Source organism: Zeugodacus cucurbitae, chromosome 3, assembly GCF_028554725.1.
Source record: "Zeugodacus cucurbitae isolate PBARC_wt_2022May chromosome 3, idZeuCucr1.2, whole genome shotgun sequence".
Taxonomy (NCBI): domain Eukaryota; kingdom Metazoa; phylum Arthropoda; class Insecta; order Diptera; family Tephritidae; genus Zeugodacus; species Zeugodacus cucurbitae.
Genome location: NC_071668.1, coordinates 2,143,862 through 2,170,200, shown reverse-complemented (window position 1 = coordinate 2,170,200; position 26,339 = coordinate 2,143,862). Strand labels below are relative to the sequence as shown.

Here is a 26,339-nt window from a genome sequence, read left to right as displayed (position 1 = left end):
ATGGTTCCTTAAACATTGGCAACGGCGAATACCGCAGACGATGGAATGATGAGCTGTATGTGTTGTTCGACGACATAGTCATAGTCCAGCGAATAAAAAGACAGCGGCTACGCTGGCTAGGTCATGTTGTTCATACTGACGATAGTGCTCCAGCTCTGAAAGTGTTCGATGCAGTACCCGGTGGTGGAAGCCGAGGAAGAGGGAGGCCTCCACTCGGATGGAAGGACCAGGTGGAGAAGGACCCGTCTTCACTTGGTATTACCAATTGGCGCCAAACTGCCAAAAGAAGAGATGCGTGGCGCGCTGTTGTGGACTCGGCTATAACAGTGGCGGTGTCTACGCCAGTCAACAAAAATTTATTAATGTAAGTATAGAATTGCTATAAATATTAGTTGCGGACTTACTAGAATGATAGAACAGTCTCGTATACATATTTAACGATATTCTGATACATCTAGACCTTTTTTTTTGATACCATTATAAAACTTTTGCTTTTATATGTACTATATAGTATATACTAACCTAAAAGGGTGACTACTGTATATATACAACCTTTCTGTATGATTAATTTCAGCCGCAACTTTGTTATTATTGGCGTTTTTATTAATGCGCTTAGTCGGTATAGTGAAGTGTTATCGCTGCGCTGACTGATATGCCAAATGAGAACACTTTTAATCTGCAACTGATAATACACATTTACGTCTATATATTTTATCAAAGTAATACCTAAACACTTACTAAACTGAACAACAATGCGTAATTTTCATAAAAATAAACAAAAAATCATATTTCTCACAATCTTTAATTTATCACATTTATTGTTCGCATAAAATAGTCAACACTTTTACTTGGTATAAACAAGAAAGTTCGCATTAAATTCATCACTCCTCACACGGACCCTCGCGCAAGAACTCCAAACTGCGTCCTCGGCGCTCCTCATCGCGACGCACACAATCGTAGAGACAACGATTCGCATAGGTTACCAGATTAGCGGCGCAGACGGGCTCAAAGTTGCGTGCACACAAGCAGACGGGTGCCTCCTCGTAATCGGAGTCAACTTCGCTGGGCGCAGCTTCGGTTAGGGCGGCAAGCAGCATGATGCCCAGCAGGAAAGACGCAATGTAGCACATAAATTTCATTTTGTTTCAATGTTTTTATTTCTGTTATACTGAATTATGCGTTAGTTAGTGGTTTTGGTCTAAACTCGTGGTTCCCTCCGTAGGGTTGTACGCGCAATTGCTTTCGGTAGACAACTGAATTGCGTGGCTTGTGTGGCAAAGTGTTTTATAGATAAAAACTAAAACAGAAACAGCTGTGCTGAGTTCTTATCTCTTGAATAAATAATGTTTGGGAGTTGAGTGTCGGTCAACGAAATGAATTAGTACTAGTATTATGTATATGTAGAACACTTAGCTAAGCTGAAAGCCTCATCTTTTTAATTAGCTTTCGGCAGATAGTGAAAAAGTGATTTTTCGACTGAAACATACAGGCTTAATATTTATTAATAGGTATACCATATATATATTTTTTATTCGCCGAAATGTTATTCAAAACTAACTGAGTGGGCTGAGCTCTTAAGCAACTTATGCAAATAAGAAAAAGAGAGTCAATATTTATGTCTGAATGATTATATAATTGAACAATTGTACAAATTTAGTGGGTACCACAAGCATATGAGCAAAGTACCAGGAAAACACTCAACCTCCAAAACATGTTATTCGCGAGATTACTTCTATTATTGTTTTTAGAGGTTGAGTAACAGCTATGCGGTTTTTAAAGCGAAAATATATTAAATATAAATTTCAGTATTAAAGAACCTTCTATTTTTGTATGAAACTAATTATATTTTTTCAAATGTTTGAGGTTATATTTATATTTAGGCAGAGCCTGTAATTCACTGCCGAGAGAAATTCAAGCAAATTCACTTTCAATCCGTTTGTTGGTATATTTGGTGTACTGAATTTCGATTTTACTTTACAAACTCCACATTTTTTTTATTTTCACTTTCACTCGGATTGCACTCATACTCTCTCTCATTTGCTCCTGCTAATGGCAGGCATCTTGTCGCGGTGCAGGGGCTTAGTCGGTACTCAGCCGGACGCCACCTGTAACATGGAGGATGAAACTCCACTACACATACTACTGGAATGTGTTGCAAAATTTTGGGATATACCATCCCAACAGAGGGGCGCATCGTCTCCCTTAATCCAAGTACCATCATGGAATTTGTCAGGGTACTGGAACTAATGGAGTCGCTGTATACTTGGAGAGGGCACAATAGACCACTCGTCGTGGTGCTTTCCTTATCATCATCATCATCTATCTACTCTCATGTGAAGACTTATACTCCTTGAGAGTCTTGCTTTAATGAACATTAACCCTAGTTTTAATTGTTTGTATTATATATAATCAATTTTGGTTATCAGTCGCACACATGTTGTGTTTATGATTGCTGAGCTCAGAAAATAAAGCTTAGAAAACCAGTGTTTATCACTTTGAACTTGACCTGCTGACCCCATAATTCTTTGTGATTAAATACAATTTTCATAAACATAATAATAATGACGAAAGTAATTCAAAAGAACTTAGATGACACAAAAGAAGATCTCAGACATGTATTTATTATCAACAAAATAGAAATCATCACACAAATATATGATTAACACGGTCCTTTATGTGCCAATGTCAGTCCGGCGCTGGCCTTCTGATGGCACTCGAAAAGACAATCGTTGGAGTATGTGTGCCCGTCGCTTCCACACAACGGCAAGTAGCTGTGCGGACAGATGCAGTGAGCTGCTTCTACCTGCGATGCTGTGAAGAAGAGCATCAACGCCAGCAGGAGCAAAGCGGTTAAGTTGAACAATTTCATGGTGTGCACTCTGAATTTGTATAATTTAATTGAAAATGGTACTATTTATTGTTATACGATCCCACTTCTGTGCTTTGCTACGAAGAATGAAAGTATTTTAGTGCGACGCTGGTATTTGTATGCAGACATTGCATATTCATCTCAAAAATTGGATGATCAAAAGCTCACCTTAATTGCATAGAGCAATCGAGATTATCTGCACGCGTTCGATGTTTTTTTGGCTAATTTTGAAATATAAAGATAATGCAAAGACGAATTTACTTATCATTTAGAATAATAAAAAATTCATTGGCTGCCATGTGTAGCACATTAATTATAACGCAAGCATTACTATGAAATACTAATTAATTACAGTAATTTAATTACACAATTACCGGATTTTTTAATTGTGCAGAAAGAAACACTAATTAAGTGGCACTTTCTTGCATATAAATGCTTTTAGAGTTGAAGGCTACTTAGTACTTTTAACATAGTAACTATTGGCATTAAGTAGTTCCACTTGTAATTAAATACGACTGCCTTCTAATCAGCTAATTATACACTTTAAATTACAAATATATACACATAAACAGTTTCGTAGTTTATAGTAGACTTGAACACCAAGCGTTTAAAATAGCATTCTAAATAGTTGAGTGACCTAACCGATCACATATTTTCTTTTATTTTTATTTAATTACAACAGCATTACATTTGAGTAATCATAAATCAAATCCGTATTGAATCGAGAAAATTTTAGCATGGTCCATCGTGTGCTTTTCTCAATCTAGCATTAGTTCCTTGATGACACTTGAAATCGCAGTCGTTGCCATAGGTATTGCCATCACTGCCGCAGACTGGAGCGTAGTTGTATGGACAGGGGCAGCCTTGTCCGTTCGTTGCTGTGAAGCACATCGCCAGCGCCAGGCAGAGCACAACAAATATGTTCAGTAACTGCATTGCAAACGCGAAACTTTCGTTTACTTGTAATATTTAAAATGACACGAAGTGTGTGTTGTAGGTTTCAACTGCTTACGCTTTTCTTGAACTGTGAAAATATTCATGTTTGGTGTGTGTATTTATAGGGTTTCCTAGTTTAGCCGTAGCCGCACGAATTGATGATCTATAGTCAATAGACAAAAGCTCAGATGCAACTTTTATTATTTATTATTTCGATTTTAATTTCATTTTATAATAGCATACGAGGGCGGTTGCACAAATCTAGGTGAAAGTGGGAAAATATTTAGAAAAAAATTTAAATAAAAAAATGTCTATTTCCAAATAGAGACTATTCTTTAGCTGATCCCAATTTTAAAAACGTTTTTCATATCTGCTTCATAATAGGATTTGCGAAGCTCTAAGTTTTTCCAGATTTAAAATTTTCAAATTGATTTAATAGCCCTCTATATTTTTCCTCGTTTATTGGTCTTTTATATTTTGTCTAACTCTATGAAATATATAATATTATAGAAGCCTACGTTATTAAATTCGTAACTTCGGTTCCTCAAAAATTTCGTGAAAGCTCACAGTAGTACTGTCGATTTTACAATCTGAATGTAAAAATCGAATTAAGTACTTCTGAAGCTTTCCTTGTAGAAAAACTAGTTATTACTAAGGTTTCTAGGAATTCAGTTGTATTTCACCTGATGTAAATATGTTGTTGCTCTTTGTTAATCTCTCAATATTTAATCTGTTCTGTGTGAACTAGCATCTCAGCAATAAAATAGTTTCGTTTCAAAACACACATAAAAGTCACTGAAGCTTCTAGTTAAATAAATGTCTGAACAATTTTGGTTTAATGTGAAAAATCACGCGATTCCATGATATGAGCCTCGTTGTTTATAATTTAGTAATATTTTTATATTTAACCTTTTAATTTTATATAATAAGTTTAGTTAATAATTAAAGTAAGATTAATGTCATAGAACGCTTACTATTCAAATTAACAAGTCACTTATTTGCCGTTCTAATTTGCATATGTAATCACAAAAGCTTGCACAATTTCTAAAGCTTTATGCAAAAAGCTCATAACAACTGGCCTAAAGCTCGAAGCTTTTCTAGCAAAGTTTCTAGAATTTCGCAAAGCTTTTTCTAGCAAGCGCTATAAGTTCTAATTAGAGTTAGCAGCTAAGCATAAGGCTGAAAAGTTAGTGCTAATAAAGCAGTGACTCATACTAAACAAATATTTAATAACTAAAGAGCAGCTGCTTTCAAATGCATATTCTAAAGTTTAAGTACTAAAAACACTCGAAATGAATTTAAATTTACCTACAATATGAATATTTATATTTACATTTGGTTAAAGTAAACTTTGTGGTATAGTACCGAACTTCTGTGTTCCGGCGGTGCTGTGTACCGATTACATAAAATTGTTGGTAAACTTGTGTGCTTTTATTATTTGCACCTTCTGATGAATTACGCTTTTTCTCTTCAAAGTGTCAACACAAGGGGTACATAGTAGTTGTAAACAAGCAACAACAACAACAACAACACTTATGCCACACCGAATGCCACTTGACGCCACTTAGTTTTGTATCGAATATTTATGCGCCGTGGGGGGTTCAAGAGTCTCTAATTAAGTATGCAAATTGTGGGAATTGACGATACGAAAAAAAGGAAATAGAGAGGAAGTATAATTAAAACAGCAATAAAAATAAAGGCAACGTCTAGAATGTTTATTCTTTCAATGAATTCACACTAGAGCGTAAAGGGCTGTAGGGCTGAGAATGCGAAAATATTTACGCTTAAATATTGAATGAGTATTGCTTATAAATACTAGCAGTTTTACTTAGATAAATATTAATTTATGATAAGTTTAATGAGAAAACTTGGGTTGTAGTGGGAAAATACTCAACTGTCGACAGTGGAAATAGTTTTCTATTCAAATGAGTGAAGGCTCTTCATATTTAGAACTTAAAAAAGCATAATTCATAAATATATATTTATATACTCATAAATAATGTTGTATATCTATAGTCAGATCAGAGTACGATGATGATTTTCTAGCTTTTGTTGAATTCAGTTCCCTAATAATGGAAGTATTGTACACTGATTAACCAATTTAGCTTTTTGAATTCATATCTACTGAGATATTTAATAATAGCGTTTAGATTATAAGTCAGTTGTAATCCAATCTTACAAGAGTCTACATTCAATAAATTCACGCGGTAAAGCTTACAATGAGATTTGCCGCACAATTCGTGCTTTTTCTCGTGATTTTTGCTTTCTTGATTTCAAAATGTGCTGCAATAAACTGTCAACCTTGTAAAATCCAGGAAGCAAGAAGAAAACACGCTGAGGAAATGCAGAGGAAAGCGGAATCAGTTAGAAGTAGCACTGAAGTACCAATAACTTACATTTAATCGGAAAAAGTAAATGTAAAGTGTTATTTAAATGTGTTTAATTCAGAAGTAATGGAAGAGTAATCAATTAAAAAGTAGTTCAATTAAAATGTAATGAAAAAGTAATCAAGTAAAAAGTAATGAAAATGAATTAAATTAAAAATTAATTCCATAAAGAAGTAATGAAAAAAGTAATCACTTAAAAGTATTTTTATTAAAAAGTAATGGAAAAGTAATCAATTCGAAAGTAATTCAATTTAAAAGTAATCTAAAAGTAATTACATAATAAAAAGTAATTTAATTACAAAGTAATGGAAAGTAATCAATTATAAAGTAATTCAATTTAAAAGTAATCTAAAAGTAACGCATTAAAAAGTAATGGAAAAGTAATCAATTAAAAACTAATTAATTTAAAAAGTATTGGAAAGTACTCATTAATAATTTTTAATTTCATAAATGCCAAAAAATTAGAAATAATTAAGCGAAAGTGTTGAATATTAGTATGAATTGAGCAAAAAATAATGTGTACTCATTCCAAATGGGTTGCTGAGTATATTTAAACTATATATTATCTTATATCTAATGAAGAAAAGAGTTACTTAGCAGTGTTGTAATTAAAACGCCACACACGTCAACTATACACACATTTAGCGCTCGTTTGCAGTATTTGTAATTAATACACTTATCAGGCGCATACGAAACAAACAGCTTTGAGCTTATGCGAAACGCGAAAAGGAAAACAAAAACAAAAACAACACACTATTTTAAGTGGAGAGCGCCTCATTTACTCAACGCGTGGTAGTTTACACTCATCGCCTCATTTGCTAACAATCGCTTTTAGTTGGATCGCTTGCCGGCTCTACACTTCAGTTACGTTTTAAAGCGCGAGTCGATCGTTTGCTTCGAGTGAGCGGGTGCAAAATAAAAGTTTTAATTGGAATACACGACAGTAAATAAAACACGATGAAGTCCTTTTCGCTGTTCGCCGCTTTGTTGTTGCTCTTCGCTGCATTCGCGACGCTGACACAAGCCTCGTTCTGCCCCTGCGATCTCACGCAGAAGGGACAAATATGCGGCTCCAACGGCATTACCTACAAGAATCGCTGCGAGTTCGAGTGCACGCAGAAGGACTACAAAAAGCTGGGACGCACGCTGAACATTGCGAAGACGGGCCCATGCTAAGCGTCACTTAATTGCGATTGGCAGCGTGGGGGAGTTGCGCCACAACGACAGGCAGTTGGTTACAAGCGTAAATGGCAACTGTCAATGAGAGAGAGGTGGAGCGAGAGAGGAAGGAGTGCTGGGTGCGAATGTGGTTTGTTGTGCGGCGGCGGAAGGAAGTCTACAGGAAGCATTGGTGTTTTAACGGGAAATTGAGTGAAAGCAAGGTGTACGCTACGCCACACTAAAGTAATATTATACGTAATATTGCACACATATATACTATACATGTAGATTTAAGTTTAAAATCCTGAGATTTCCAGCACTTTTCGTGTTTATATTATCAATTATTAAAATGAATTAATAAATAATAAGCTGTTCGGCTGAAATTAAATTTATTTCACGTATTTCACTTTAAGACAGTAAGTTCGAGCAATTGTTCAAGTTTTATAATAATTAAAGGAATTGACAGCTAACTTGATTATTAAGTTGAAAATATCTGCCTTTACAGTTTTTATATTGACTATATCCTTTAGATTCCACTTGAATAAGCCGCAAATTGGCTGTGTGCTGGTCACTTGTGAATGTGAAATCGAATCTCATCTTAAAATAATTAATTTAAAAATGTATTTTTAAGTTCTACCACTCTTTCCCTTCTTCCATTAGCAGTATCTGCCTTATAGTTTGGCGTAAGAGTAGAATTTCCAACGACACTCGTTCGCTTTTCACCTTCTAATTGAGTTGTTGATGGGTGCTTTTTGTTCAATTATTTTTGTTGTTGTTGTGTGTCTCACTGTGACATTATTGGATTTTAAGGTGTGTCTTCCATGCATGTACATATGTATATATAGAAATAACACTTTATGTGTGCTCCTCTCCTCGCCTTTCGCATTAATTTATTGTCTGTTACGCTTTGATTTTGTTGCCTTTGTTTTTCGTTAAGTGACTGAGGTCAATCAAAGCTTAAAAATAAGTAAACACTAAACTACAAGTTAATTGAGCTTCACTTAGCTTTCGTACGTGTGTTTGACAGCGTATTCAGCTCAATTTTCTGGAAGTGTACGCTTTTGTTGCGTTCTTCGCTTTGTTTGCTTCGTAAATATTTTAATTTCGAGTATAAGCAAATGTTATTATAGTTAATGAAGCTGTTTTCTTTTGTGCGATACTTGTCATTTTTTGGTTATCAGTGTGTCGCATTATCTGTAACTGTAAACATAAGTTCAAGTTTTTATTCGGCGATGTGACAGATTGTGGAGAGGAGGCAAATAACTCTTTCTAAACAGCTGAACTGAGTTAGTCAGCAGTGACAAATAATTTTAAATTTACTATTTTTCTCTTTATTATTTGGCAGACACAAAAATTATGAATTAATTATTTTTAATTTAATTTGAATTTATTTAAAAAAATATATATTAAATTAGTTATTCATAAGGGATAAAATTACTCAAGCCCAATATTTTTTTATTATTTAATTTTCATTATTTGTTTAACTTCTCAGCATTTTACTCTGATCTATAGCTCAACTATCGCTTTATTTTAAGTTTCTTCTATAATTTTATTCGATAATCTTTGAAAATGTTGGGAAAATTTGGGTTAATGGAATTAAAGCTCAATTTACTCCTTTGAAATTCAAATTCAAAACTCAATAACTGTGATTAATTCAATAATAAACCAATATTTTTGTTAACAAGCATATATCTTGAAATAAATTTCTACGTATTACTTGCGTAGCATCTTTCACAGGCGCTTTGAGTTGTGCTGCCAGAGCGATATTGTTTATTTATGCACTCAATGATTCACTAGACCACAGACCACAAATTGGAAAGCCGTCCAAACGTCGAGACATCAAGCACTCAAGCTGAAGCAACAAAAACACTATACTCCTCAATAAATAACCTTGCAATGACGGCCTCTATGAAAGCAAGAATCTGTGAAAATTTACGATGCCAATATGCAATATAGCGTATATATACAGTATATATGTATATATATTTGCATTAGAATTTCAATTACTTTGTGATTTATAATGGAGTAATTCATATTTCTACATCAAGTCAAGGCACAAAACACGCTGTGGCGAAGAAAGCCAGTCAGTGACACCAAGATTCAATCAGACTCACGCTTGCAAAATTCAAATGAAAACCCTGTCCACACACATACATACAAATATATTCAACTAAAATCAGAGAATACCGACCAACAGTTGGTCTGCAAGTGAAAGTGCTTTTTGTTCACGCATGTGCTGTTGTTGTATGTACAACACTGTAGCAGGTAAGCAAAATTGCGAAAATTTACATTTCACTCTTCAGCAGTGTATTTAAATGTGCGCTGTCGTATTTGTGTGTGTGTGTGTGTGTGTGTCCGTGAAAAGGGTATAAATTGTCAAAATCACATCAAATGCCCTACACAATTCAAATGGGATTTTCAATATTGCTTGCGGGATAAGCTTTATAGCATTGCGTGTATTTTAACAACAACAATAACTAAAGAGCGCAAACATGAAAGCGGTGTAAACTGATTGTGTAAAGGCGTAAGCGCCTTAATGTATGCTAACATTTAATGCAAGCATTGAAAATCATATACAATTGATTATTATAAATATTCTTCTTAGATGAATAGCAGACACAATTAAATCGCTACAGCTTGAATGCATCTAATAGTGACTGATTTCAATTTTGGTTTTATTATTTTTTAAGAAAATTTTCTTAGTTTTTTATTTCTTGCTGCTACTCGTGTCGATAATGCTTGTAATATGAAAATAACTCAAGGCTAGAGAAAATAGTAAAAGCAAAAAAAAAAACGGAATAAAAATGAGAAAACTAACGAAAACTCGGGAAAACACACGTAGCATACATATCTGCACATAAAGCGTACAAAGACTTTGCTGCCACAAACTGAAGCAAGCACAAGCTTGTACTCATACTCACACTCATGACTTGCATACTTGCACATATCTCACTTAAGCTATGCGAACTTGTGTACTCTAGCTTATATAGTTCACTTACATAGAGACATGTGTGTAGTAGACAACAAAACGTCTCCCTACTTCTGTGTATGCTTATCTTTGAAAGAAAATATCGGAATCTTAAACGAAATGTTGCTGCCAGTAAACGAAATAAAATAGCGCATCACAATAAGATGGTATCAAGACTTAAACATACATATATGTAGAAACGCATGTGCTTACCGAAATGTGTTCTCGTATAATAAATTTTGTGTTCTTCTTTGTTGCAAAAGAGCCAGAAAACATGTGTTGCTTGCGATAAGCGCAATTTTAGTGAAATACACGTTTCGACAATGTAAGCGCTGGATAAGTGCATTGCAGTTGGGGCAGCCATTTTGCTATTTTCCTTTGGTTTTGCATTTGTACAATGTGTTCGTACTACAAAGAAGTCTGCGAGGGTTTTGAGATGTGTTTGTGGCTTCTTTGAATGAGATGTACTGAACACTCACAACATATAAAGCTTTTGAAGTCTTCCAATGAATATTTTTTAAAGAACAAAGATTGATATAAAATCCAGATTTTCTAACTCGTCTTAGTCCATTTTTCCACGACAGATTAAGAAACATCAAAGTGAGAAATCTGGTGTAGATATCAGAAGCAATAGAGGCCATTGCAGCCCTTCTAAGAAGCAAGTTCCCGAGGTCTCTAGCTCAGTGCTCCCATATGGAATAATGTGTCAAAGTTCCATAACTTTAACCAACCTAAGAAGTGCGTAATTCCTGAAAGCATACATAAGCTTACCTGCGCCACCGCAGGTAACGAGCATCTACCTCCTCGAAAGTAGCTCTTATTAACACCATAAACAACAAAAACTACTTGGTCTACACGGCTCAAATCACGATTAAGCAGCAGCCAAGCAGCTCATAATTACATTCATGATTGCTGTTTTATCATCATCAGTCATCATTATCATTTTTATTGCTACTACAAGCTCATTAAAAGAGTGTACCGCCGCCGCCTCTCGGCACTTCAGCACCTTGTGCGTTCGTTGAAGCATTCCTTGAACGCATAATAGAGTTGCTGATGTGCCGGTTATGAGGTCGCACAGAGCGTTCACTCCCCTCCTAACATTAGCAGATTGCTAAAGTCACCAACTTAACGGGTTTCAACTACCGGGATGTACGGGGTAAGCAAAGCAGCATCTTTAAGTTGCGTCAAGCACTTCTTCCTTTCTTCTCGCACACACTTTCGCTGCTGCTGCTGCTGCTGGCAATTCTCACATTAACCTCGTTTTCAAAGGTTCGACGACACCGTCACCACGAGTACTTGATTATTCTAAGACATCCAGCCTACTTAAAATGCAGCTACCTCATTTGAAGGGGTATGACGCAGTTTCTGCCGCGACTCTTTCCTTCTTTCTTTCTTTTCTTCTTTCTCGCAGGCAGCGCGAAGAAAAGTTCCTCTGTATCCTTTTCCGTCGCTCATTGCTTGCGAATGTGGCTCACTGATTTGCGAGTGCGTTGGAAATCTCGGATTGGTGGGCTCTGGTAGTGAATGTGTGGTAGTGCAGTTGAAGTGGAAAACTGAAACTGATGCTTAGCGACTGTGGCGCTGTTTTATTACAAAATTATGAGCTGTGAGAAAATTCGCATTTTAATTACACAAAGCACACTTGGTGGGCTTATATACCGTTATACTCTACTGATCAGTAGTTGATGTGTGCGTGTGTGTGCTTTGTTCATCCTTGCCAGGGTGTTCAAGTGTAAAAACCTCTTAGAAACTATAAGAAAAATCCGGATTTGAGGGCGTTGAACATACTTGAAATAACTTTGAATGGACTTTTGTTGCAGCTGTTGGCCTTCTTGCTACATGCCATGGCATAACTATGGTCGGGTGTGGAAGTTATACCTTCTCTTTTGTTGCAAAGTATACAGAGTCTTAACAAAATTAAACAAAAAAATAAAAAAAATAAAATTTTTAATATTTTAATTTTTAATTTTTTTCCATGTGGTAAGCCGTAAATATTAAAAATTAAATGCAACTTTGAAGAAAATATTTTTTAATTTTTTTTTAATATTTTTTCTACCGAAAAATTGTTTAAGAACCACTGGACTTCTGTTCTCTTGTGTCATAAATACAAAAATAAATTATTCAGCCGTAAATATTATTGCAATAAATAAAAAGGCAAAGCAAAAATCACAATAACACAAAGCAAAACAAATGCAATGAGATTAAAAATATTTTTCTCGCGAGCAATACTCTCTCAAACAAAATTTTCGCACATTAGCGAGAGCAGCCGGCGTGGAGAGCCACGCAAAAAACCCGATATTATTTTAACAACAACAAAGTAGAAATGACTGAATTGATTAAATATAGCGGCACAGCGCTGAATGGGCAGTTTTGTTGCTGCCATCAGCGGAGAGAGTCATTTAGTCACTTAAAGGGGGGCTGCTGAACGATCAACGGCAAAACTTTTTTTGTATGTAAGTATATAAATGCAGTTATGTGTGGTGGGTTGAAGATGCATTGGGGCCATAGGCTGAATAGCAACCGCATCAGCGCTACGGCTTGCATTATTAAAGCAGTGCAGTGAGCTGATTGCCTAACTGTCTGTAGATGGCACTAGTCTAGCGTGCTGTGTGTTTAGAGATAGGGATCGACGTTGGTGCGTTTGGCACATTGTTTCGAGTAATTTGTATTTCCGAGCGCAAAGGCACACAAAACCAAAAATCTAACCAAAAATATTATTAATAACAAGAACAAATATATAAAGCTGTGATAAAACCAAACAATTTGTGTTCTTTGCTACGAAATCGAATTTACGTGTCTTTGTGTGCGTTATAATGTTTTATAATTGTTTGGGGCTTAAGGCCCTACTGTTGTTCTTCACATTTTGCCTGCTTCTGCGACATGCACAAATGTCGGCAGATGCGGCAATAACGCCAACCCCAATCTTACCCAGCACCGAAAGTGCCAATGAGGAATTGAAGACTCCCATGCAAGCGAACGACATGAAGATGACGGCAGCCGCTAAGGAGACCAGCGCGAGCATGTCCGCAATGATGAACGATGAGTCGGCGGCAAAGAAGGCGAAAATCATGACCGACACAGAGACTACAGCGAGCGAGAAAATGGAGCACAAAGAGAAAGACTGGTGGAAGCACATGATACTCTATCAAATCTATCCGCGCTCGTTTATGGACAGCAATGGCGACGGTGTGGGTGATTTGCAAGGTGAGTGTGCAAATGGCAGTTAAATTGATGATTGGGGCTAACGGTCAATTACGGTCTCTTCTTTGTAGGTATTATTATGAAGCTACCCTATCTCGCTGAGACTGGTATTCACGCTGTTTGGTTGAGTCCCATTAACAAGTCGCCTATGGTTGATTTCGGCTATGATATAAGTGATTACAAGGAGATCCACGCGGAATACGGTACAATGAAAGATATGGAAATGCTGATAACGGAAGCGAAACGTTTAGGTAACTGTTAAATGTGATACCGTTAATCGATGAACAGTTTCAAATGTTTATGTGGTACTTGCTTTCAGGCATTAAAATTATCATGGACTTTGTGCCGAATCATACTTCAAATGAAAGCGAGTGGTTCGAGAAGTCGGTCAACAAGGAAGACGGTTATGAAGACTACTACATTTGGGCTGATGCCAAGTTGGATAAGAATGGCAAGAAGATGCCACCAAATAATTGGGTGAGTGAAGAGCTTTAGAAATTAGCTGATATTGTGGGTATTCTGAATTAATAAACCTTTCTTTACATTTGTGTTCTTCCGTAGCAATCTGTGTTTTATGGTTCCGCCTGGACATGGAATGAGAAGCGCAATCAATACTATCTACATCAGTTTACGCCCGCACAACCGGATCTGAACTTCCGCAACCCTAAAGTGGTCGAGGCCATGGACGAGATCTTGCACTTCTGGTTGGATAAAGGCATTAACGGTTTCCGTGTCGATGCCGTCAATCATCTCTTCGAAGACGCTAAGCTACGTGATGAGCCACTAACTGGCAAAACCGATGATAAGCTCTCCTACGACTACACCAAACACATTTATACCAAAGATATGGTAGGTGAAACCATTGCAACTACAACTAATAAATTCTAATGTACAAAATTGGTTTTACTGCAGCCAGAAGTACTGGATATGTTGCAACATTGGCGTAAACTACTCGATGATTATACCGCTAAGAATGGTGGACCCGCACGCATACTGATGACCGAGGCCTATGCCGATTTGAAAACGCTCATGGACTACTATGAAACCAAAGACGGCAAACGCGGTTCCCACTTCCCATTCAACTTCAATTTCATCACCGATTTGGATGAGAATTCCGATGCGCGCGACTATGTCTTCAACATACAGAAATGGCTGACATATATGCCACGCGAACACACAGCCAACTGGGTCATGGGAAATCACGATAATATGCGCATGGCCACGCGTTTCGGTCCGAAGCGTGTCGATGCCATGCATATGCTGATGATGACGCTGCCTGGTGTGGCGGTCACCTACAATGTAAGCGCGTGTGTGTTTGGAAGTAGATTTCCAATAATTTTGTGTGTTTTTCTTTTTCGGTCGGTAGGGTGAGGAAATTGGCATGCAGGATTACCGTGATATCAGCTGGGAGGACACTGTCGACCCACCTGCACGCAATGTGGGACGTGAAAAGTACAAAGACGTGTCTCGTGACCCGGAGCGCACACCCTACCAATGGAATACGCAAAAGAATGCGGGTGAGAAAACAAAAACTCAGTGCGCTATTATAGAGCTTATTATAAATTAATGTTTCTTGCTACTAGGCTTCTCCACCGCCGAAAAGACCTGGCTGCCCGTGCATCCTAACTACAAAAATCTAAATCTCAAGCAACAAAAATCAGAGAAGAGCCACTATTCGGTGTATAAATCTTTGATCGAACTGCGTAAGATGCCGGCGCTATGCAAGGGACGCTTCCACGCGGAGGTCTTGGATCGCGATGTGTTTGCTTTCGAAAGGTACTGAGTACTCACTTTCTGCGAACGAGTTGGAATAAATAATTTATAAAATACTTTCCTTCGCAGAGAGCTCAAGGAAGACAACTCCATCATAACTGTCATCAATATTGGTCCACGCGCACGCGCCGTCAATTTGACCGAAGTCTTCCAGCTGAAGTACCAACAGAAGCTGACCGTGATGGTTGCTGGCTCCAAGTCCACGCATGAAACTGGGTGAGTTCATACATTTCAAAGCTTAATTTCTGCTTTTCCATAACCAAACCCTACTTGTACACTTACAGTAAAGCCCTCCCTGCCGAAGCGCTGCCCTTGGCACCCTACGAGGGTCTCGTTTGCATGCTAGAGTGAATAATCAGCTAATCTAATCTCGATTCCTTGTTGTTATTTTTGCACTAAATTTTATGTACGAAACACTTGCCATCATCAGATTGATTTTGTATGGTTTTTCTTTTATTAAGTTAACAAGCTTTATGTCGCATTATGTGAATAAAAGAACCCCGCTAAACTGAAGAAAGTATGTTTTAATTGTCTACCATTATGTTATACTGGCAATTACAGAGCAATTGGAAAGCCAATAAAATTTGCAAATTGTCTGCGTTCGTATTTAAATACTCTTGCACCTGTCGCAAAGCAAATCATAAAATATTTAAGTGCCTTAAAGTGTCTTGTGCTTTTAGTTTGATGCTTTTAGTTAGCAGCCAATTTGAGCATTTTCGCACTTAGCAACGCCCACAACGCCAATGCTTAAACTTAATTAATTGTTGGAAGTCGAAAGATACTAAAATTGGTTAAAAAAAATCGGAATTTCTATTTGCAATCTTGCTTATGATGATGTAACGCACTGGGGCTGGGCTCAAAGGCTTGGCAGTCAACCAAATGCTGCGCGCATAACAAATGACCGAAAGTGTCAAAAATTCGTGCATGAAAACAAATCTGCATCGTGTACTCCGGCAACAGCAACAACAACAAGAACAGGCGCGACAGTGCGCTTTGCCAGCGTCTCCGCAATGTCTACAGCGTTGATTTGCAAATTGCTTTTATTTCAACTGACTGGAGATTTGATTTATTTGCGGCGCAAAATGACACACTAATTGGCGGTGCACTTTTGGCGACCACTGTTTTGCCACTCTGTGACCGCGTTTCTCATCGTTGATTTATTGAGTTGTTGCTTCGTTGTGGAGTTGTTACTTTAACAGTGTTTTAATGAATGTTTTTGCTTCTTTGAAAAAGTCATATTCTATGTGGCAATAGTAGCGAATGTTTTGCAAGAGATCTACGAAATTTAAGAATAGCTTTTTATTAAGTGGCTATACCAGTGTAACCCATGAAAAATTAGGCGATTTTCGTCAGTCTTTTTCAATGAAAATACTCGATCGAATGTTTCCAAGTTTTTTGTACATAATAAGTTGTGTTTTCAGCTAAATTTTTAGAATTTGTTTTACAAAAATATTGAAAAATAACTGAGGGAGGTGCTGTCTTCGGAGATGCCAAAAAAAAGTTCCTCAACTACAGACATGATTCCAGTCGAATGAGTAGCAAAAAAATTTAAAAAGATTATTAAAGCTGAATATATTCTCTATACACGATTATTCTCCGATTTTTGAAAAATATCAAAAACTAACAAAATGCCGTAGTTTTGAAAATATGTGGTTTTTTTAGGTAAAAAATTGACAATTTTCAAAAATCGTAGGTCATTGTATAGTAAATATATTCAAGAATACTCCGTTTAAATTTGAAGGCGATCGGTCATAATCTATCGTGTGAGCGGCCCCTCTTTAGAACGCTGCCATTCAAAAACTATTCAAGATGTGTCCTTACCGCTTTCACAGAATATTTTTGAAAGTATCAACTATCGAATAAGCAAAAAACAAAAAAATCGATTTTTGGAAAGTGTCACACTGGTATAGCCCCTTAACTATTAGGTCCGCAACTTTGCTTCCGCCGTTTTTTTTTTTGGAAAATTTAAGGCTTTGTTTTGTATAAAAACGGTTACAAATGTCGATGAGCCTCTGCCGCACTTTTCTTGGAATTAAAAATGAAAAGCAAAATTTCCCGCAAACGTCGAAAATTCTGCTCAAAAAGTGACATTTTCAGTTGAGGATAAGTTTGGGATGCAAACAGATCTCTACAAATATTTTGTTGGGTTAATGTTGACACAAATGTCCAAGATCGATATAAAACGATTTAATCGATTTAATCAACCAGTCTTTACCCTAGAGACATCTATTGGAAAACGGCGGAAGCAAAGTTGTAGACCTAAATTACGAGATGTCTCTATTCTTTCTACATTTTTAGCTTATGTCCATAGCGATATGAGGCAAGTTGAAAAGTAGTAGTATTAGACACGGCTCCATGTGAATTTTTGCTATTTCCAAAAAAAAAATAGAGAAACATTATAGTTCGTTTTTTACAAGCCTACGAGAAATATCTAATGGGGACTATTTTTATGGAGAGTAAATTGTTGTGGAAGAATGATAAAATATTTTTTTCCAAAATATGAAAATTCACGTTATTTTCTGAACACAGGGTATAAGATATAAAGTAATATTATATAATTTACTTTTTTTTGTAATTTTTTGTTAAACTGCTGAATGAGCTCATGATTTTTATTAACAATCGCTGGGATTAATTGTGGCTTCTAAATGTTTATTTAGAATTTCACACTTTGATGACTGTATAAGCTTTTTTTATGTGCAAAAGTAAGCTAACTGATTGCAAAGAATAAAAATAAAAAAATTAAAAAAATGTATTTATTCTGAAATGAAAAATTACACTTTAATTTATCATTTATGTTTTACAACGAAATTGGAGTGCCTGTGAGGTGTAAGCAAAAAGTAGGAAAAAAATTATTGTAAAATTAATTATCATAAAACAAGATTTAATAAATATCTGCTAATAAAAATTAAGCAAAATAATGCCATGAAATAAATTTTAGCTTTTGGATGTGTCTTTTTCTACCATTGCATTATAAAACAATTTACTATTTGTTATTGTTGTTTTTTTTTCTTGTTTATTGACCATCAAAATGCTATTTAGTGCAAAAATATTAAATTTTATTGCATTTTGGTATGTAATAAATTTATGGTATTATTAAAGTGGAAAGTGCAATTTGAACGGTTTATTCAAAGTACTAACAGTTATTTATTTTCACCTGCTATGCCACCGCACAATATTTTTAAGCAATATGCAATATTTAATGCGTTATTTTACGACAAAAATGCGCTTTTATAAATCGCTTATAATCTCACGCACACACACACTCATCCGTCAATAAACGCTTTCACACTCGCCTGCGCCACAGACAATAAACGAAATTAATTGAAAGACCGCACTCAATAAACAACTTCAATTAAATGTAGTTTAAGTTATAACAAAAAAAAAACAATTTCTTTTGCACTTAATCATCTTGCAGCACACAGCTGAGCCACAATGCCACATGCCGCTTGAGCCCCTACGAAGGCATTGTTTTTGACATCACTGCACCTGACAATAACGAGTCGCACAGCAACAGCAACCTGGTGTGAGTGTTGGGGGGGGGGTAAACTTTTTATTTGTTTTAATCAACTTTTTAATAAGATTTAATTTCGCCGCGCACCATCTTTTAACAGTTACCGACGCACCGTTGTCAGGTTGTTAATTAAATCGGTGAGCATAATTTTGGTGGCGCTGCTCGTGCATCAGTCGTCGACGAAGAAGTGGACTCAGCTGCGCTGCTGGAATCGCATTGACAGGCGAAATAATGAGCGCGGATTTCGAGGGTAAAATTCTGTTATTTTCATTTCATTTTTGTGTTTTGTTGTTGCCCGTTGGCGTTGATAAACTTAATTTTACGCCAGTTTGGGCTTTATCATTAAGCCAACGCGTCGCGTATGTAGGGACGTCGAAAAAACTGTTGACAAATAGGGAAATTGCATCTGTTTTTTGATACAATAGCTTATCCCGAGGCCGTGATTCAATTATTTTTCAAAATTCAATTAACTGCACATACTTGCCACCAACAGATATGAAGCAAAAATGTAGTAAATCAGCAAAAAGATTTTCGTTTGCAAGAGACAATGATTTATATATGTCGATGGTTCTTCTCCATTTGCAGCCAATTTGGTTTAGGAGTTTTGTATTTGTAAAAGTTTATTTTTGTGGCTGAAATACTGTCATCGCCATTAAGTTTCAGGAGAATGACAATTTGATTTACTGTGAATTGGCACAAATCTGCTGTTAATGCTTTAGAAAATAATTCACGGAATCTCAATAAAGTTGTCCAATTGACAATCATTCATATACAATTTATTTTTATAACTTTCTACAATTTAAAATTTTTGTTTGGTAGTCATAAAGCCACTTCCTCGACAACAATTACCTTTAGTTCGCATTAATGAGCGTATAACATCGTATATTCTTACCTGAAATGAAACAGAAAATGAAATTTAATTAATAGAGCAAATTAGTAGTCACTTTATTTTTGATTAATGCAATCAATATAATGTTAATTTTAAAGATAAAATATATTTTACAAAAATAGAAAAATAAACACTATTATTCGTAATTTACTGAAAAATCTTAAATTGAAGTACCACAATAGAAAGTCTTTTCGAGTAATCATTTCTTTGATAATCATATTGTATACAGTTAAGAATTAAGTAATTCTTCAGAAAATAAGAAACTGTTCTGAGTAATTCCAACACATTAAAGATTAAATATAAAATTACAAAAAACTGAAAATTCTACCATTTTACTGCTCTTTTTCTGGGAAAGGCGTGTGTCATCGGGTACCACAATAAAAAGTTGTTTTCGAGTAATGATTAGTGTGGTAATCTTATGTATTTTATTTAATGAAGTAATTATTCAGAAAATATGAAAAAATGTTGAGTAATTATAACTGTTTAAAGAGTTATATTGCCTTAGAGTTAAAACCAATTACTATAAAAAGTAATTAAATTCACTACCATTACTAAGAAAAATACAAAATTTGTAAGCGTAAAATTAGTTATTCAAATATTAATACTATTACAATTATAATACTGTTATACTTCACTTTCTAATTCTAATAAATCTTAATTCTACAAAGAGCGTCTGCCACTTCTGCTTTTATATACAAATTGCAGGAGACTTCAATATTTGAAAATTCCATTAAAAACGGTAATGTTGTTAAGACAAGAATAACAGCACAAACAACGGCATTACAACAGAAGCATTTTACCGTTATACACGAATACATACACCGAAGCGTTTGGGTTAACGAAATTGTCGCTGGTTGGTGGGTGGGTGAGAGAGTGGGCGTCGGGACGGGGCGCTCAACAGTAACATTGTTTCTGGCGCTGCACTAAGTGCAGCAAATAAAATATCGCCCACTTTATTGCTTGTGATTACGCAGAATAAAGAGAGCAAGCATATGCCAGCCAACATATTTAATTTATATGTAGCCAGTGACAATGTGGCGGGTAACCTTGAGTGACGGTGAAAGACTTTCAGCTTAAGAAAATAATACGCGTAGAAGTGCAAGTTAAGACGTGCACCATTAAGAATACACGGTTAAAAACTCTATTTTAGCCACACATCAACTCACGCACACGCAGTGATGCATTGGCAGCTGCCGCCAACTACAATTCGCATTTATTAACTTCACTGCGACTGCAATAGTCTTAAGCGAGTAACAAAAGCTGCCATAAAAATGAGAAAAATGGCAAATAAAGCGAAGAGTTGGTGCATAGAAAGCGCTCGAGGAATGTCGAGTGCGACGTTCTAGCGCGCGTTGCAGCAGTGGGGGCGTTGAATTTCAATCACGCACGCGATTTTATCACGTCTCAGCGCTATCATGCGCCAACTCACTTATGCGCCAAGTGTCTGTGGAAGAATGATGTATGCAGGCAGCTTGCCACACAGCCGCACTGAGGTGAGCTAGAGTTTGAGTGTGTGTTGTGCGGCTAAGTGTTGAGCGAAATTAATTGGCCACTGTTGTCGGTGCGCGTCGTGCCAGGCATGTCGAAAATTGCATTTGTGCCACGAAAGGATGCACAAGCGGCATGCGGCAAACGGCGAGTTAAGACCGTTATTGCCGTGCCGCAATATGCGCAAGCATGCGTGTCCTCCATCCAGCAGCAAGTGACATGCGACTATTTTGTTGTTTTGTTGCTGTCTTTCGCCTCAAAGTGCGCAGTTGACATTCGCTGTGGCCACTCGACAATTGAGTTCATTCAGCTTTGTCAATGTTGCAAGCAGACGCAGTCGTTGCAACACACTACATAACGCAACCTCAAAGTGTATAAGCCATCTCTGCATCCATTGCAGTCCCGAACATCGTTGCTGTTTTGGTGTTATACGCCCGGGGCCATGTTACAGCTTAACTAAATGCAACAACAGGCCTCTCTCTCTCGCATTGCGCTTTGCGCCCTCAAGCAGATTTAGGTTACTGCAACATCTTGTGTTGATAGTGATTAGCGGTGCTCTTGTTAATGATGTTGCTGGATAAGCGTCTGTCGGTGATTGCCGTGCTTGTTATTTAGTTGCGGCTATTTGTCACCATTTGCCGCATGGCCGCCGGCGCATCAGAAACCGTGTTAAACGAGTGAAGCGTAAGGTGGGTCGCTTGATAGCCTATGCAGCGTGTATAATTCTGTTAACTGCTATCAGTTGGATAAATGTAATTTAGTTGTAAGGCCGCACAGTGGAGCTCTGGCATCCGGAGCGAAAGTGAGGAAGACATCGGTTGGTCCTGGACCTCTAATGGTAATCTGCTCATCTGATCAATATCGATTCGGTGACCTAGAAGCGGAAGCATCTGAGCAGCTACTCCTTGACTGTTCTGCGATCGTTCTGTATCCCCAAAGAGTCTTGGACCTCTAATGGTAATCTGCTCATCGGATCAATATTGATTCTAGAAGCGGTAGCATCTGAGCAGCTACTCCTTGATTGTTCCGCGACTGTTCTGTATCCCCAAAGAGACATCATCACATCCATCAGCCCTGGAACACTACTAAGCTTACTTGACTCGACGGGAGTAAATGATATATTGTGATAATAGGAGAGCGCACAACAAACCATGGGTCGCAGTGCGATTCTCATTATATTCATCTGAATTTCTATAACTGTAGAGTGATCATTGGGAAGTTGCTGATCTCTTTAAGTAGCTGGAATTGGAGGAAGATCGCTGTGCACTTTCTCACGGATGTGTCGCAGCTGAGGAAGGAAGTTAAGGTGGACTCTCCTCTCGAAAGCGCCCCATCAACTCTAGTTCCATTCTTCAAGATGACTGCAGAATCTTTTAATCAGAGTCCGAGGCTGACGTCAAGGCAGAAGTACTGCTCTGAACTGCAGCGTTCTTCAGAGAGGTGAGTAAATACGCCGATAGCAGGGCGTGGCTTTGAGCTCCCTTACGTATCGGACGATTTACTGCTGGGTAGTCTTCCATATCCAACGCAAATTTATTCGTGTATGTACTTTAAAACTTTTGATTTTTGGAACCACCTGGTTTATAGAAGTAAAACTCACACGCATATGCATCAGCTCATAAATTTTCCCACACATGCAAATGCATATGGCAAATGTGCACTTGTGCATTGAATTAATAACAGTCTGTGTTGTTGTTCATTGGTGTGTCGAAACACTTTGCCATTTACACCTTAACTTTTGCCACTGGCAGGAGCTTTTAATTAGTCGGTAGTCGATGTAAAAATCAAGTTGAATTTACGAGCCTGCTCTGGACATATTGGCAGTTTAGCTTCGACGGCAGGTGTGGTTTATAGAAATAAGTTAGTTTGTGTGAAGTGCAGCAGCTGTAAATGAGTTGGTGGGTGCTTTGAGAGGAGAAAGTGGGAGTTACCAGATTTTAAAGGTGTGAACTCGACAGTTTATTAGAAAAAGTGAAATTAATATTGAATTTAATGCGAAATGAATGCAATCTTTTCCACAACAGCGCCAATATTAAGATACTCTCGAATGCATACATCATGTTAAAGCATATTACGCTCGAAATTCCGTTTACATCTCGACAAATAAAAAAGGCTTTACTCTAATTTCTATTACTTTACTTAAGTGGCATTCCACATATCAAATATTTCCAGAGCTAGCGTGGAATTCGGAGCATTTGCGCTTCGAAGCTATAAGAGACCTGCATAAATTACCGTTAGCGGTGTCTATACAAATACTTGCGTTAATACTTTTTGCTACTAAAAACATACAAACATGAATATATTTGTATGTAAATGCTGCTAAATAAAAGTCGAAAAATTCGAATTTCATTGCCAACAGCTGTTAAATGTGCGTAATTTCAATAAGCATTTCAATCTCACTTTCCGCGACGCACCGCGCCACCTCTCACATAACACACTTCATTCCTGAGTATGCCACATTTTTGTTGAGCTACGCTTCGGTATGCTATGGCATGCACCAAATTGAGTTGAGTTGAGAGTCATCATATCCCTTTATTACGCGCACGCTCGTCCTTTTCACTGTTCTAACGCACATTTCCTTTTATTTTTATTCACTTATTCCATTTATTTTGTTTTTGCCGTTAGATTTTACGTTATTTACTTACTCGACGCTCCATTGTCAATTGTGACGTTTGTCTGACAGGCGAGTATGTTCGCATTCGCTTACAATTCGCCGCCCCACCTTTGCTGGTAGTCTCAAATTGTTGTTTTTGCTTCACTCTCTGTCGACGGTTAAACGGTGCGTTACTCCAGCATATTTCATGTCTGTCCGTAGCGAGTGGCTTTTGAGTGAATAATGCGAGAAAACAATAACAAAAAAGCAATTTGAATAAAAATAAAATACACGCATATGGCAACTCGAGGTTTCTCAATTCCTAAGTATGAGCGCTACATGTCAAATAGCGCTCTTCAAGACACATGTATGTGCGCTAGGAGTCGAACTTTTGCTAAAACCCATGCAAATTCCAACAACTTCAGCAATAAAAAAAATCCTTAAATTGCATTTTGTTGAAAAATCCCAAAAGGGCTTTATACTCAGCGCTAGCATGGCTTCAACAAAGAGTTGGAAGGATGTTAGAAAAAGGTTGTACGAAGTTCAGCGATCCTAACTTATTTCGCAAAACCGCAACTTGTGTGTTCGTGCAGCTTTTTGCTTCTTCAGCTGTTTGTATGTATGTCTCTATATGTACAGTTGTTTTTTGTTGATTTTTGAGTCCCTTTGTTTTTCGAAAGCATCATTTGTGTGTCCCCAACGTGCCTGTGGTAATAAAAAGTGACAAGGGCAGCCAGTCAATGACAGCAGCAACAACAAAGTCAAAGACATAGTCCATGTTGGGTATTTGTGCGCAAAAGTTCTGCAGAAAGCGGTTGCTCGGCAGGAGTAGGAGATCTGTGTGTGGGTGCGTGAAATATTAGACTAAAAGTTGTACTTAATTGTTCAAGGACATCGCTGCGTCTCGATATTTTTGGTATTCATGTCTGCTTTCGTTCAGAAAATTAATCGCACATTTGGATTAAAAGCCATATGTTAATAAGTAAAATTACGTTCTCTGAGCTAAGTTAGGCTTCGAAAAATCATATACTCGTATATTGCATAATGTGGGACCCTAATGATTTAAATTTAAAACGAGGAATCGGGTAGTAGTGAGATTGAAATTTGTTAGAGAGAGTACCTTTCAAACGCATGTGAACCAGTCGAGCTTTTCTGCGTAAAAGTTCCTTGTAGGTTTTCGGACAAATTTATAAAACCTTATGTGATCTTGAGAAACAGCGAGATGAATGACAAAATAATATTTTAAACTACTGAGATAATATTCTCTAGTTCGAAGCACTGATAGAAGTTCCAGACTCTATATTGGGAACAACTGAGACCAGGTTGAGAATCTATGACACATAGCCGACGGTGAATTTATGAGCTTTAAGCTTATTTGAAGCTTTGGAATTATTAAAGCTCCAGATACTCACTTTAAGCTTTGTTCTGGGTATCTAAAATAACGAAAAAAAAATCTTTAGAAACTAGTCAAGTTGCTTCAAACAAACAAAATAGAGCTGCTGCACTACTTTAACTCTCATCCCTTTAGAGGGAGGCGTCTTTGTTGCAACGTCACTTTAAAAGTTGCACTAAAGTTTTCTAGCAGCGGCTTTGCTAAGATTTTCAAATAGAGACTCTGGTTTGTTGTATGTCTTTATAGATCCCATGTGAGCTATTGAAATTGCTCTGCATGCATCCGTTATTCATGCAAGGTATACACGTTTGTGTGCTTGTGTTGAGTGGCAAGTGGAAAGTTCACCGAAGTGGCACTTACAGATGCAAACAAGTATTGATTTATTATAGAGCATATTCTAACGTGATTTGTTAGCACTTCGTTGGACTATTTTTATAACCACATATGCACAGCGATATCGTTATTGTATATATACTATACGCAAATGCATATTTGAATTCTTTGAGATTTATTGCAGGTGGTGGGTGCTGCAATAAAACGCTAAAATGAATGAATATCTGATTTATGGTTATACTTGTGTACATGGAGAGCATCAACTAAATGTATAAAAACCGAGAAGAGAGTAGAGAAGCAGTGCCTCTAATTAAACTGGCGAATATTGGCAATAACTATTTAAAGCCTCTGCATACTGAATGGCATCAACACAAGTGCTTCATGGGGTTTCGAAGAAGACTATGATGATGCTGCATCAATACAGGCATGCAGAAAGCAAATTCCTACTATTCATAACCACAACTGACCTGGCAAAATTTGCGGAGAATTGCCATATCTTGTGGAAGCACAAAGGCTGTCGCAGCGATTAAAGCCAGCGACGACATTGAACCACATTTGCACTTTTCCATTTTCCTGTGTCATTCTTGTCTTTGAACATTCTTCAACGGCCATTTGCCAGCGCGTTGGCATTTTCAGAACTCTCTATTATAACAAATTGCAATTTAATAGCATTTTAGAGATAATTTTTGCGACGGCACTTGGCCGAGACGCTGCAGTCATACTCCGTTCGATGTCTTCAAGCACAATGGACGCCAGCTGCATGTGGGTGTGTGTGTGTGTTTATAACGGGATTTATGCGGTCGTCGGGCCTTTCAAAAATTCGATGCTCGCATTCTT

At 37.1% G+C, this 26,339-nt stretch overlaps 4 protein-coding genes across 10 annotated transcripts in view; 2 read left to right on the top strand and 2 right to left on the bottom strand.

The window, feature by feature from the left end:
• LOC105209748 (dual specificity calcium/calmodulin-dependent 3',5'-cyclic nucleotide phosphodiesterase 1) overlaps positions 1-26,339 on the bottom strand; it is a 161,142-nt gene that overhangs the window by 37,670 nt on the left and 97,133 nt on the right. Inside the window, exon 1 of one of the 6 annotated variants that reach the window (XM_054227742.1) lies at positions 19,656-19,700. The exons of the other annotated variants lie outside the window; for them this stretch is intronic. Within the exon in view, the coding sequence (XP_054083717.1) occupies positions 19,656-19,668 (13 nt within the window). The 5' untranslated portion in view covers positions 19,669-19,700. Of the gene's footprint in view, positions 1-19,655; positions 19,701-26,339 lie in introns of those variants that run through there. 6 annotated transcript variants of the gene reach the window in all.
• LOC105209745 (serine protease inhibitor Kazal-type 2-like) lies at positions 784-1,277 on the bottom strand. The gene has a single exon (XM_011180325.3). It carries the CDS (start codon positions 1,137-1,139, stop codon positions 882-884), a length of 258 nt encoding a protein of 85 aa, XP_011178627.2. The 5' UTR covers positions 1,140-1,277; the 3' UTR covers positions 784-881.
• Positions 7,000-7,745, top strand: LOC105209746 (agrin-like). Its single transcript, XM_011180326.3, has one exon. The coding sequence runs from the start codon at positions 7,150-7,152 to the stop codon at positions 7,366-7,368; it is 219 nt and encodes a 72-aa protein (XP_011178628.1). The 5' UTR covers positions 7,000-7,149; the 3' UTR covers positions 7,369-7,745.
• On the top strand, positions 12,880-19,075 carry LOC105209747 (maltase 2). Of its 2 annotated transcripts, XM_054227743.1 has the most exons (10): positions 12,880-13,525; positions 13,594-13,773; positions 13,842-13,999; positions 14,084-14,371; positions 14,435-14,821; positions 14,889-15,039; positions 15,106-15,298; positions 15,365-15,511; positions 18,711-18,818; positions 18,907-19,075. In XM_054227743.1, the coding sequence occupies exons 1-10, from the start codon at positions 13,135-13,137 to the stop codon at positions 19,058-19,060; spliced, it is 2,157 nt and encodes a 718-aa protein (XP_054083718.1). In that variant the 5' UTR covers positions 12,880-13,134; the 3' UTR covers positions 19,061-19,075. The 2 variants fall into 2 exon arrangements, with proteins under 2 accessions (XP_054083718.1, XP_011178629.1); XM_011180327.2 differs by lacking the exons at positions 18,711-18,818; positions 18,907-19,075 and adding an exon at positions 15,580-15,812 and having other exon boundaries at positions 12,881-13,525.

Excerpts from the sequence above, each read along its gene's own strand:
- LOC105209745 (XM_011180325.3), bottom strand. The coding sequence starts at position 1,139 with ATGAAATTTATGTGCTACATTGCGTCTTTCCTGCTGGGCATCATGCTG.
- LOC105209746 (XM_011180326.3), top strand. The coding sequence starts at position 7,150 with ATGAAGTCCTTTTCGCTGTTCGCCGCTTTGTTGTTGCTCTTCGCTGCA.
- LOC105209747 (XM_054227743.1), top strand. The coding sequence starts at position 13,135 with ATGTTTTATAATTGTTTGGGGCTTAAGGCCCTACTGTTGTTCTTCACA. Across the intron at positions 14,372-14,434 it reads ACATTTATACCAAAGATATG|CCAGAAGTACTGGATATGTT; the intron begins GTAGGTGAAACC and ends GTTTTACTGCAG. Across the intron at positions 18,819-18,906 it reads CACAGCAACAGCAACCTGGT|TTACCGACGCACCGTTGTCA; the intron begins GTGAGTGTTGGG and ends ATCTTTTAACAG.